The following is a 13,865-nucleotide window of genomic DNA, read 5'->3' on the forward strand; positions in this document are numbered from 1 at the left end:
AGGTTTTCAATATACAATGTTGTATTGCCTTTAACTATAATTCAAAGTGATACTTTTCACTACCCATTAGTCCTAAATTACTTTTCAGATTTGTCAGTTCTTTACAGACAAACTTAATTTTCTATCATTGCTTTGAAATGGCCATGCAGTAAACTCAATGTTGGAAAACCTCAAAAGTACACTTAGGTCTAGATTTACTAAGCTGCGGGTTTGAAAAAGTGGGGATGCTGCCTTTAGCAACCAATCAGATTCTAGCTGTCATTTTGTAGAAGGTTCTAAATAAATGAAAGCTAGAATCTGATTGGTTGCTATAGGCAACATCTCCACTTTTTCAAACCCGCAGCTTAGTAAATCTAGCCCTTAATGTTAGATCTTGAGAGCAGCGAGAAACAGCTTGTGCGCCCCTCAACTACCAGAGCATAATAAAACAACACCGAGAAATACTTAGTTCAGTGATTTTACACTTTATGACTAAGGTCATACCGCCAGTCAATTGCTGGGGATGGCCATCAAGCATATTGGCACACTGATATATCATCAGGTGGCGACAACATGGCTATTCTTTATAAACATTGCATCCTTGACACAAATTTTACTTTTACTGGTTTTCTTTATTCAATAAATAGCCTATGCTTATATTCTGCTAATAGTTCTGATTTTCATGTGTTACTTTTTACTGTGACGATAGAAAGTTTGTGAACCCTTTAGAAAGTTCTGCATGAATGTGACCCTAAATGTGATTATATATTCATCAAAGTCATAAAACAAAAACACAATAAATCAAATCACACAGAAAAAATATGTAAAGTCTTTAATTTATTTAGTATTCAAACTGATCCAACATTAAATTTCATTGGAAAATGTGAACCTCTATGATTATTAGTTCAGCTAAAGGGAAAATTCTAGGGATGTCAATCAATGTTGGGTGGATCTTCCCTATTTAAAAAAACATAAACCTGGGCCTTCACTACCAAAGACTGTGAACAAGACAAAATTGTGAACGTATCCATATCTTGATAAAAAGAGATTTCTGAGGACCTCAATAAGAGAGTTACTGGTGCTCATTAGACAGGAAACTGTTACAAAATGATTTCTGAAATACATTGAGCTTCACCAGTCCACTATCAGATAGTGTATAAATGTAGGACATTTAAGTATATTTTCACTCTCCCCAGGAGTGTTGGTCTACCAGAAATCACACACTCTGTCCTGGAATTTCTCTTAGAGTGTGTGTTTATATTGTGCACTAGTGTCCATTTTTAAAATTTTTGTAATGTGTATTGGCGATCGTAATAACGATCAAGGATATTCAGCTGTGAATGAATTTGTATAACCCTATAAAGGGTGCTTCACATGGGTCTGGATCCACCCCTCCTGATGAAGTCTGCTTAGATGAAACGCGTAGAGCTGGCTGTGGATCCATGTTTATCTATGATGTCCGCTGATAGAGGAGTCATTCGATTGCTGGTTCAATGATTGACTATATTGTCCATCTGGTATGTGTATACTCTGTTTTTAATAAAGTTTTTTTATTTGGATAATGCACTATGGAAGCGACCCCATCTGTTTGATATCTTAGGAATTGATTGACCCGTGGAGATCAGGTTATTGAAGAGGAAAATGCGCAGACCAGTGACTGCTAGTGCTGATATCATTCGTGGGAGTACGGCTTATGAAAGACTACCACGGACACCACTAAGTTCTTTTATATCTTCTACACCCATATAGGTGTTGAAACAGAACTGTGTTTGAGCGCAGTATATTTTACTACTATATATATATATATATATATATATATATATATATTTAAATTATTTCTTACTTTATAATACTAAAGACATTATATAAAGATAATAGTAGTGGGACCAACAAATAAACGTTGATATTATGCCTCACATAAGCGCCTCCAATTAATATAGTGCAGCTGTGAGTGCGACTCACCTTACGAGTCATCTGTTCCACAATGAGGCCTGGGAGGAACTGCTGTGCATGCGCAGCAGTTCAGTTTCGGTGATGTCCTGCAGTGACAGTCGGCCCGGCGTGCCAAACTACAGGGCCTTGCGTGCCATGTCTGAAACGCATGCAGGAGTTGCCGGGCCCTGTTCTAGGAGATAATAAAAGAACTCCAGGGTAACATCAAGGAATCTCAGGCCTTTCGTGCAATGGCTACTGTTAGTGGTCATATGTCCATCAACAGATAAACACTGAACAAGAATAGTGTGCATGGGGGGAAACCCTTACTCTCCAAGAAGTACATACCTGCTGTATTAAGTTTGCTGAAGTAAACCAGAATGAGCCAGAAAACTACAGTAAGAATGTTCTGTGGACGGACAAGTCTAAAATAGAAATTTTTGGTTTAAACTAGAAATGTTACGAAACCAAATACTACATTCCAGCATTACGACCTCATCCCAGACGTTTACATGGTGGTGACAGTATCATTGTTTTGGACTGTTTTGCTGCCACAAGTCCAGGTCAGATTCCTACAGAACAATGAATTCTGGACTGTACCTACAGGCAGGGCCGCCATCAGGGGGGTACCCTTGTACCGGGCCCGGGCTCACCAGGGGGCCCTATATCTTCAGCCTGGCTGTCACTGTGACAGCCAGACTGAAGACACCAGCTAAGATGCCAGCCTTAACTTTCGCAGTGGAACGTATCCACCAACAGGAAGTTCCAAATGCCGAAATTCCTGTTGGTGTAACGCATATGCGTTCCACTGCGGGACTTAAGGTCTGAAGTGTTTCTTTCCCTCAATCTCCCCTAATACATATATATATATATATATATTTATTAGGGCCCCCCTTAACTTACCTTTCAATCGCCTAAGTCTGACCCCCTTCATGGAAGAGAGGACCAGGGGAGGAGCCGGATCGTGACCACAAAAGGTAAGGTTTTTTTCTTGTTGTTTTTTTTTTTTCATTGCCTTGGGCTCCATTTCCCCCTGGGCCCCCAGGCACCTGCCCATTGTGCCCAGTTGGAAAGATGGCCCTGGTTCATGGTGGAGGGGTCATCTGCCTGCTTCATTGTACTGGGCCCCACGATTTCTGATGGCCGGCGCTGCCTACAGGAGAATGTCAGGGTTCCATCCAAGAACTGAAGGGCAAAATAAAACAGTTCTTGCAGCAATACAACAACTGTAAACACACAAGTCAGACTACACAAAGGATTGAAGCAGAAGAAATGTTTGGAAGAGTCAAAGCCCAGACCTTAATGAGGTGCTCAAATCCAGTCCTCAAGAGCCAACATGCCATGTTTTCAGGATTTATGTCTGTAGAAACAGTTGGGATAACTAGTGACCCAAAATAATAGATTAACTCACCTATGCATGATTACTGAAATCCTGAAAACATTAACTGTTGGTGCCTCTTGGGAGTTTGAGCATCCCTGCGTTAATCTAACTGAAATGATGTGGCAGAAACTGAAGTTGTGTGTTCATGGAAATTGAAGCAGTTCCTTAAGGATGAATGGGAAAAAAAAATTCTCCAAGCTGATGTGCAGGGCCGATGAACAATTATCATAAATGTTAGATTTTCATTGCTGCTCAAGGTGAAACTAGGTTCACATACTTTTTCCAACAAAGACATTTAATGCAGTATAGTTATGAACAATAAATGTTCACATGGAAACCGATATCCTTTTGTTATTGATTAAATGGGTTCTCTATTTGCATGACTTAGAAGATGTTTACATTTAAGGCTATATTTATGCAGAAATTTAGAAAACTAATGCTTTCACAAAACTCCTAGCACCACTGTATACTGTGGGTTTCATTTTGTTGGTAATTAGAATAGTTTATACAGCAATTAGATTGTAATGTTTGTGATTTGATTTTAAAAATTTCTACACAGCTGCATCTCTTGTCTATAACTTGATGTGAATTTCCAGTGATTCCATGTAATAAAAGGTTTTCTAATTGTTTTTTGAGGGCAATATGATCAAATTGCATGCAACCTCTTTTCAAACCAGCTGCACGTATGAAGTTTGATTTAAACACCTCATATCAGTTTTTTGGAAAATTTGTTAGTAGATTTATTTTGGCATTTACTGTTACACAGGCAGTAGTGGTATTTTGTTATGTTGATAGGACATCCCACTTAAAAGGGATATACATTTCTCTACAAAAAGATGTAAAGCATTTTATAAAAGGTTGAGCGCAAGACCCTAATTTCAGTATAGCTATTTCTTGGCCTTTGCAGGACTTGCATTCACTTCTTGCGCATTCTGAGTGTGCTGGGAAGCGGATTATTTTTAGAGGGGTGGGGTATAAAATGCTGGTTAGCTGAGAGATTGAGCCGATGATGTGACTTGCACATCAGTTGGGGAAAATGGCAGACAGCTTCCCCATCAGTGGATCCATAGGGGCTAAATAAAATAAGTTGCTAAATAAGTTTCTATAACCGTAAACATTTAAAACAAAGACATTGAATTTTAAGCATGATTAGCCATGTAAACATGTTGTCCAACTGATGCATTTCCATTATGTTTTTTCTTATTTGAAACTGTAGGCTCCTAACTTTTGGAGATATCTGTCAAGACTTGATCTACAGGTCCATTTGATGGTGAGGTGAAAGAATAATCTTTTGTCATGGTTTCATGGCTATCCTTTGATATCTCTACAAGCATAGAGTTCTATTTCAAGTACATATGTCCAAGTATAATAAATAAATATATATATATATATAATTATTTATATCACATATCATAATGAAATTTTTACCCTGGGATTTTTAAATATACTTCAAAAGATTTGTCTTGCTTCTGGGCAGGCCTGGATAAACTTAAACAAAGTTTGTAACTTGAGGCTATGGTTAAGAACCAGCAAACAAGTATAAAGAAATTAAAGTATCTTTTTTAAAAAAAAAAACAAAAAAAACCATATCGGTACGATTCAATTGTAGACAAAGTCGGGGTGTTCAATAACTATAACATCGATGATTTTTGATCGCTCTTCACAGAAGTGCGAGCCAAAATCAGCAAATATTTTAGACACTAATATCGAGAAATACGTATACCTCACACTGAATTGATCTGCCCCTATAGTCTGTAGGGGTAGAATTAGGAACACTAATGAATAAAGCTGTGCAAACCAGTTTGTGTGGTTTTAATGAAGCATGTATTCTTTACATGAATACCCATTCATAATTGCACATTACCCAAAAATAGCATATCATGTCTGCAACATCTGTTAAACAGGTCAATTTCTATACAAAATTATTTTGCGGTACCATATACTGTCAAAGTTCATGACATGACTTTATTTCCAACATGATTTACAAATTAAAAGTACTTTTTGGAGGGATTTAAAAATGTTGACACTTTAATACTCTCTGAACAAATTATAAAATACTAATAAAACACAAAACTAAAAACATTGTCCCTTTTAAGCAGTTTCTAATGCTCTGAAACATGATATTTCTACTTCCATAACCACTCATGTTGGTTAGATTTAAAACCTCTAGTTTCCTTCCTGCTTGGAAGATATACAACAGTGTTCTCACTTAAATAACATCAGTAGTCTTCTCCTGTCTGACCTACATCAACCTGGATTGATAGGTAGGACTAAACAGAAAAATGCTTTGGAGCACCACATTCACCAGTTTGACAGCTGTAGTTACATAATACCAGGACCACATATCTACTGGTTCCATTTAGGATATTTTTAATGTCAGATGTACAAGATTGAACTAAATAAAATAATTTCACATTTATATCAATTATTTTACTGATTACAGAATTTACAAGGCAATAAGATATTGTAGAAAAAAACAAAAAGCAAATAATTATTTTCTGTGGTTAAACAATCAACATAATCCCTAAAGTAAACAAAAACGCCAAAAATAAACAAAGGTGAACAGGTGACGAAACGAAAGGAAAAAGGAGAGCAACAGGAGGGTATAAAAATATATTTAAAGCAGATGCATAAAGAATAAATACGCTAAAAGATATTCAAATACTAGTTTTAAACCCAAAACGTGTTAAGCTGATAACTGAATAACGTGGGTTATAACTGTAGTAATTTGTGGGGAAACTACAGGAAATAGTAAGGATGAAATATACAAGTACATATCCAATCACCTCAGTCCCATACTGTAAAAAGACATCATGATGTTAAGTGGAGCACAATATATGTGACATCATGCATCGTAGTGCTTCTCAAATAATTGATTTACCTGCTGACTGTTTCTATCAAATATTCTTCCTGCCTCATTCCAGTCTTAATTGCAAAGCTTAGAGAACAGTCTTTAAAAAATACAACAAATCTGTTTTTTGTGTTTTTCTTAAAGAAGAAAATCTCTAACTTATGACTATTTATGTTTTTACAAACTACATAACACCACAATATTTTTTAATCATAGAGTAATTTTTGGTACAGACTTACAAGATAAAGCAGACTATTTAATGGCTGCAAACAAAACTCAGTAGTGTAATGCTTATTTCTATAAAAGGCAACTAATCCATGTGCTATGAAAATTCAACAGTAACAGGTTTTGGTGAATGATCTCCCAGTAGCATCCAGAGGGACTAAAATGTAGCAGTGGTTGCTAATGTAAACAATGTGTTTTCTTTTTCTCGGCTAACAACATAGTTGCAAATCCAAAATTACTTCACTTAAAATGTAACAAAAGTAATCCTATTTACTTGCTTTGTCAGCTGGAATCACAATTTACTCCTGTTGAACGTATTGTGTGATCTCACACATTACATCATGACAAATCATGTACCTTCATTCAAGGAACGTCATAACAATTTGGGCCCTGATTTGTTAAAAGGAGACCCTCTTGAAATAAAACTGCAGAATACAGCTTCGGTAAAATTAAATATAGGGAGCTAGTGGCGATGGCACCCTAAAATAATGATGATGATGATGATGATATACTAATGCAGCAAATGGTAATTACCCAGAGCACCTTGTATGCAAGGCTAGAGATAGTGAGTGAATTGAACAGGTTTCCCCCTGCCATTATGACAGCCATTGCTGGGTTGTATGCGAGCCCCTCCCCGAGTGCTCACCAGATCTGTAGAACGCAGCGATGTCTGCCGAGTCCTTGGCCGTATCTTCCATCCCTTCTCCGCTGTTGCCTTCGCTGCTGCTTGCGGCTGTTGCATTGCTGCCGACTGTCGCCATAGTGCATGTGTTAACACTACTGGAATTGTTGATGCTGGAACTGTTCATGCTTTCGAAACGCTTGGAGCCTGCAGCAAATTATCCTTATCCTCCCTCACACCGTCATCAGCCCCAAACTATATACACCTCCTTTGTCCTCCTGACAGCATGTTTCAATGCGCCATTTCATCACCAAAACATTTTGCTTTAAAAACAAAATAAATAAATCCAGTAATATAGAGATGGATATAATAAAAAAAAATAATCAATAAACAAATGTAAATAATAAATAAATAAAAAACAAAGCAATTGCCAGGGTCTGCGATAAGCAGACAAATTCAAAATAAAAATAACGCAGGATCTATCCCTCTCTCAGCACTGAGATGAGAAATCCAAGTGGGAGTACCATGGAACAAATCACTGCTCCGGTAAACACGGTGCCCACATTCACAGGCGGTGGCTGCGGCGAATGCAGTGGGTGGAGTCAGGATGCCAGAACGTCAATCTGCTGTGCGAGGAAGACTTCGGAGTCTCGCGAGAGGAATCACACAACCCTATTCCACATCCTCCCCCCCCCCCCGCTAAATATAAAATGGAAATTATATTTACCTCATTCAATCGTGAATGCAATGCTACTCTTTGACCTGGTTTGTGGTTATGATTTCAATTGTTGTTATGCCCTATGCTATGCTGTTGACCCTTGAACATGGTCCATGTCACCTGGTGCAAAATACTCCTCTCCCTATTTTTTTTAATTACCTAATCCGGGAACATAGGTACAGTTAAATGATTGATGAAACAGGTAGAGCAATTCTTTATTGGAGTGTATGTGATGAACCTTGACTCTCCAGAAACTTAGAAGACATTTTTGTTTGTTAAAAAAGAGAAAAACCTACAGTCATGATTTTCTACGCTCCTGGGTGCAAAAGCATGGACCATAAAGCAAAAATGTTTTAATAAAGAGGATAAAAATTCAGCCTGGATGTTTTAGGGGTATATTTAAGAAAGCACGGTAGTGCACTATCGTGCACTTACCGTGTAAATTAGGCCATGATGTGCTCTCCGCAAATTTATTAAAGGTGCATCGCAGCAGATATCATGGATATCTGCTGCTTTGCACTCCTGATCGTTTTTGCGAGCAGTCACCATTCAACATACAACAGATAGTTATCTTTAAACAGCAAATGAAACAAACATTTTCATTCTTTACCATCGGGCAGCGATCAGTAAAGCAGACAAATGATAGATAAAACAAACAAGCAATAACAACAAAATATACTTTTAAATCAGTTTCTTTCTAAACCTGCACACTGATACTTACCACAGATTAACATTTACCCCACCTGGTTGTAGGACTACAGGTCTGACCTAACCTCTAGGGTTGGCTATAGTTCTCCCCCAAGGCATTGGCTGCTATGAGGTGCGCAGGCAACTGTTGAGAAGCCTCTGAGACTTGTGTGCGCCGTCTCTGTGGGTGTCTGTGTGATTCCCCTTTAGATGGCCCAAGTCTCTTTGCCAGTGCCGTAACTAGACATTTCGGTGCCCTGGGCGAGACAGGGCACCGGCGCCCCCCTTCGAAGTGGGAGTGACATTTGCCAAGTGGGTGTGGCCAACCTAATGTGGGGGTGCGGCTAGAACTTTACTGAAAGAATTCTGTTACACATATTTGCAAATGCATGATATATATATCTATCAGAGCCAGATTTACACCTCATGGGGCCCTAGGCAAGATATTGGTTTGGGCCTCCCCCTTCACACACACAGTGGCCCCTCACATACACATAATACACACACACACAGTGGCCCCTCACATACAGAGCTGGATTAAGGCTTTAGGGGGCCCGGGGCACTTAAGGCAGGGGGGCTCCTATGATGTAGCATGGTCATCATTTTAGACAAATAAACAGGCAATACAGTGTGCACTACTGTTAGGTGCACAGTTCTGCCTTCACGAGCAGTACACGGTGAAGCGGGACATACCTCCCAACTGTTCTAAGCGAGACAGTCATCCAAATTTGGGACTGTCCCACCAGATGCAGGACAGTTGGAAGACTGTCCTGCTCTCTCCTACCTGTTCTTGTCACTGTCACCACTTGTGGCTGCTGGTGTCTTTAGCTCATTTGCTGGTTGTCTGCATTCCAATTACTCCATCTTAAATTCATAGGACCCACTATTAAATTAAATAGCCCCACCATCACCCCACAAATAAAATAGCACCCAATAATTAGCCGCCACGTGCACTCCACAATTAAATTAATAGCCTACCTACATTATATTAAGACCCCCCTCCCTCCCTCACTACATTCATAGAAGTGTTTATACTTTATACAGAGTTAAACAAATCAGTTATGTGAAAGTAGAGATTTTAAAAAAAACTAGCTGTTGCCATTGCTTAATTACTAATTTATGCAGAATGGTCTTAATATTTTGACATTTTATCAACTAGATTAGTCTGTAATTCTAATCTGCTTGTAATTTGGCTGGTGTTTGGGCACAAAATACTGGCCCATAATTGAATCAATTCATCTTTTTTGGTCCAGAAATATAAACATTTACATTTTCTCTATTATCATTTACAAAAGCCCTTTGTAAATGTGAAAAATATATTTTCCTACTGGAATCAGCAAACGGCCCAAAGAAGCATGAAGTACTGCTACGTGTATAATTCTTCATACTTCATACTTCAAAAATTGTAACACTGGCGTATGCAATGAATCATCACAAATGATCTGATCCTATGTGTGAGCTCACTAGTTCTGCAGTACATGTATTTCCATGGGAGGTACACGTTGAAACACACACACTAATAACACTCACCATTCATCCGCGCCGAGCGCTCTCTGCAGCCCATGGGTCATGTGTCATGTGTCAGCCAGCTACCACACTAGCCCCTCCCCCCTCTCGCGGCATCCGACCTCCCCCCCCCCCCCCCTCCCCCGACTCGCGGCACCCCCCCCCCCCCCCGCGAGTCGCGGGGGGGGGGTGCCGCGAGTCGGGGGAGGAGCCACAAATTATTATTATTTTTTTTAATTTATTTTTTTTTTAATTTATTTTTTACTCTGTGCCAGAAGGTAAGGTAGCGGGCGGCTGCTGCGCCCCCCCTCGGGCTTGCGCCCTGGGCGACGGCACCGCCCGCACCACCCTAGTTACGGCTCTGCTCTTTGCTTCCGCTCTTGTCATTGTACAGTCCTTTGCTTGGTGTCCCGTTTTAGTGCATCTAAAACACTTCCTCAACTCATGTTTTTTCTTTTCCTTAAACCAGGTGTTATTATACTGTGGTTGTGTGTGCAGCCCCTCTAGTGATTGGATACTCACCATCATTAACCTATCAATTAGTGTCTCTTTCTGTTTATTTATATTCTTATCATGTTCTATAGCTGACTCCCTGAGAGCATCTACAGTGATCCTTCTCCAGTTCGGTAAAGGAGTTTGCACCCTTGTTTTCAAATTTTCTCTGAGGCCATCCATTAAGACTGAAACAGCTACCTACCTGTAGTGTACAGCATCCTTTATGTCTGATAACCCAGTGTATTTGGCCATCGCTATCAGAGCTCTAGAAAAATAGTCCACTGCATTTTCACTATCCTGTTGTTTGATAGTGAAAATTTTACTCCAGTCTACTACCACAGGAAAGTATATGGCCAACTGAGAGATAATGCGTTTAATATTTTCCTGATTATCATCATCTGTTAAGGACTTCTCTTCCTCCAACATACAATCCTTAATAAACTTTTGTATATCAGTATCGGGAGGAAGACAAGCCCTAAACACCACTCGCCAATCTTTATTAGTTGGCTCATGTGCATAACCTAAATCTCTAACAAATTTCTGACACTTGGCTAAATCTTTCCTAGGGTCTGGGAATTCAGACATAATTGCACGCAGTTCAGATCTAGTCCATGGACAATGCATTTCTACATGTCTTATGGGAACTATGCCATCTCTGTCCGCCTTCCCATTGGGAACTGCTATTGTGCGGACAGGATGCAAACCTACTAAATCACTACATTCTGAACTAGTTGCTGGATTGCTGTTGCAGTATAATGGATGTCCCCCCTTCTATTAATCTCAACATTATTCTCACCAATTTCAGCCGCCGCCCCTGCTGGTGGAACCGTTCCCTTTCCTTGTCATGTGGTGCCTCTTGCATGTTACTAGCATGGGCAGTGGCCGAAATGATGGTGGGTTCACCTTCTTCCCTTGATAGGTTATCCTTAATGTAAATTATAGGATACAAGTTACTGGTTACATTCTTAACATTTTTGGTATTGGCTGTACTTATCACCTCAATCGCATTTGGCTGCGAGGGCGCACGTGCGCTCAGTTCTCCATGTTTCTCAATGCTCACTTCCGCTGTGCGCGCGCTTTTCCCCACGCCTACTTCCACTGTACACTCGCTGCTCTGTCACATGTTGCCTTCCATTTGCCACAATTTTAAACAATCATTGGGGCATATTCAATTGACGACGGGATTGCCGAAAATCCCGCGCTCCAAAAATATTACCGTTAATACGGTAATATCTCGCTGAATTTCAGGGAGCTGCGAGCTGAAATCCAGAGAGTAAATTACCGTATTAACGTTTTTTACGCGCAGGATTACCGTATTAACGGTAATATTTTTGGAGCGCGGGATTTTCGGCGATCCCGCCGTCAATTGAATATGCCCCATTATGTTGTCACTCACCGTACCGTGAGTGCCTCTTCCCGGACATTTAGGAACCGTTGCTTGTCAGACCTTTAAAAATATCTGGTCTCAGGTCAAAACCTGTTTAAAGAAGACATCTATCAAATATAAATCTTTCGCAGATAAGAAGAGGCGGGCTATTCCACCACTAAAAATTGGAGATCGTGTCTGGTTATCTACTAAAAACATTCGTTTGAAGGTTCCATCTATGAAATTCGCCCCTCGTTTTATTGGTCCATATAGGATCATTCAAGTAATCAATCCAGTATGTGTGAAACTTCTTCTTCCTAAGAATCTTCGGATTTCCAATGCCTTCCATGTGTCTTTACTCAAACCTCTTATCATCAACCGTTTCTCAACTCCTCCCTCAGCTCCGCAGCCAGTTCAAGTTCATCAGGAGGAGGATTTCGAGATTACTGAGGTATTGGATGCAAAAATTTCGCGAGGAGTCCTCCGTTTCCTCGTTCATTGGAAGGGCTTTGGTCCTGAGGAGCGCTCTTGGATCAAAGCTGAAGATCTTAATGCTCCTGCCCTTTTGAAGAAGTTCTACTCCAAAAATCCGGACAAGCCCGGTTCCAGGCGTTCTGTGCCCACCTTTAAAAGGGGGGGTACTGTCACTCACCGTACCGTGAGTGCCTCTTCCCGGACATTTAGGAACCGTGGTCGTCCTCCATCCTGAGGGTCTGCGCATGCGCAGCCCTTTCCTATACTTCTGTGTATGTCCCTTTAACTCAATTGGCAGATCAGGCAACACTCCCTATATTAAGCACCTGTGGTCAACACCACGTTGCCTGATCTTGGAGTCTCATTCCCTATGAGTCTCTGAAGGTGTTCCTGTATTCCTCGTGTTTTCAGCGCTGCTGATTCCTGTGGTTTCCAAACCACTTCTACCTCTGTGGTTTCCAAACCACTTCTACTACTGTGGTTCCCATACCACTTCTACCATCAACTGTATCATCGTGACTGTTAGCTGATTCCTATCCGCTGCCTCCGTGCACTACAGTCTTCCAAACCACTTCAACGCTATTACTTATTATTGTGACTGTTTGCTGATTCCTATCCGCTGCCTCCGTGCACTTCAGTCCTCTAATCCACATCATCGTTATTATATTTCACTGTGACTGTTTGCTGGTTCCTACCCGCTGCCTCTGTGCACTCCAACCGTTACTTTACATCCACTCACCTGTTCCTCATCAAGTCCGTGAGCTGATTCCTATCCGCTGCCTCCGTGCACTACAAGCCTTCAGCCTGCAACTCGCCTGTGTTCATTATCGTGACTGTTAGCTGTTGTCTATCCGCTGCTTCCGTGCACTACAGCCTCCAGCCTACAACTCGCCTGTGTTCATCATCGGGATTGTTAGCTGATGTCTACCCGCTGCTTCCGTGCACTACAGCCTCCAGCCTACAACTCGCCTGTGTTCATCATCGTGACAAGTTAGCTGATTCCTATCCGCTGCTCCTGTGCACTGCAGTCCCTTCTCAGCTCTCCTGTGTTTCCTCGAGACTGCTGCTCTCATTGCCATTTGCTACTCTCCGTGATCAACAGCTCCTGGTCTACTCTGCTATCCCGTGTTCCATCGCTACTGACAACTATTGGTTGCTACTGGTTACCTCCGTGTACCGCAGAGCCCTGCTGCTGCTGACCGCGCTATCATCCATCTACTGCTGATCCGCTCTCCACGCTTTCACGTGTCCCGCAGGTCTACCCTCCTGTCTGCATTGGATTTATATCTCATCTACTACTCCTCTGCTGGATCATCTCCACTCTCCTGGGTCCTGCGTGAGTCCAGTTCCACGTGTTATTGATTCCTGTGGATTCGTGTCCCTGTTGGTCTACTTATCTGTGCGCTGCACCTACTGACCGCTGCCTCAGGTATCCTGGGACTTCTCATCCAGCCGGCCTCCTGCCGCTCAGGTATCCCTGCACTCCTATCTGACTACCTGCTTCTGAACCACGGTATGCATACTTCTCATTGACTGTGCTGGTGTATTGCATATCTTGCTGGACTGTGTTGGTTCTCCTCTGGAGTCTGCTATCCGCTGAGTCTATTGCCATCATTGACTGTGTTAACT

General features: G+C 41.0%; 1 protein-coding gene across 13 annotated transcripts in view; it reads right to left on the reverse strand.

Moving 5' to 3' along the window:
• TRIO (trio Rho guanine nucleotide exchange factor) overlaps positions 1-7,589 on the reverse strand; it is a 535,982-nt gene extending 528,393 nt beyond the window's left edge. For 7 of the 13 annotated variants that reach the window (XR_012692805.1, XR_012692806.1, XR_012692804.1 and 4 more), the window contains exon 1: positions 7,015-7,580. Coding sequence is in view for 4 of the 13 variants with exons in the window: in XM_075212723.1 (XP_075068824.1) it covers positions 7,015-7,177 (163 nt within the window). In the remaining 9 variants the exon portion in view is untranslated. Of the gene's footprint in view, positions 1-7,014 lie in introns of all 13 variants that reach the window. The other 6 variants (XR_012692812.1, XR_012692809.1, XR_012692810.1 and 3 more) reach the window with 2 other exon arrangements.
• Between the last annotated feature and the right edge of the window lie 6,276 nt (positions 7,590-13,865).

Source organism: Mixophyes fleayi, chromosome 5 (assembly GCF_038048845.1).
Source record: "Mixophyes fleayi isolate aMixFle1 chromosome 5, aMixFle1.hap1, whole genome shotgun sequence".
Classification (NCBI taxonomy): domain Eukaryota; kingdom Metazoa; phylum Chordata; class Amphibia; order Anura; family Limnodynastidae; genus Mixophyes; species Mixophyes fleayi.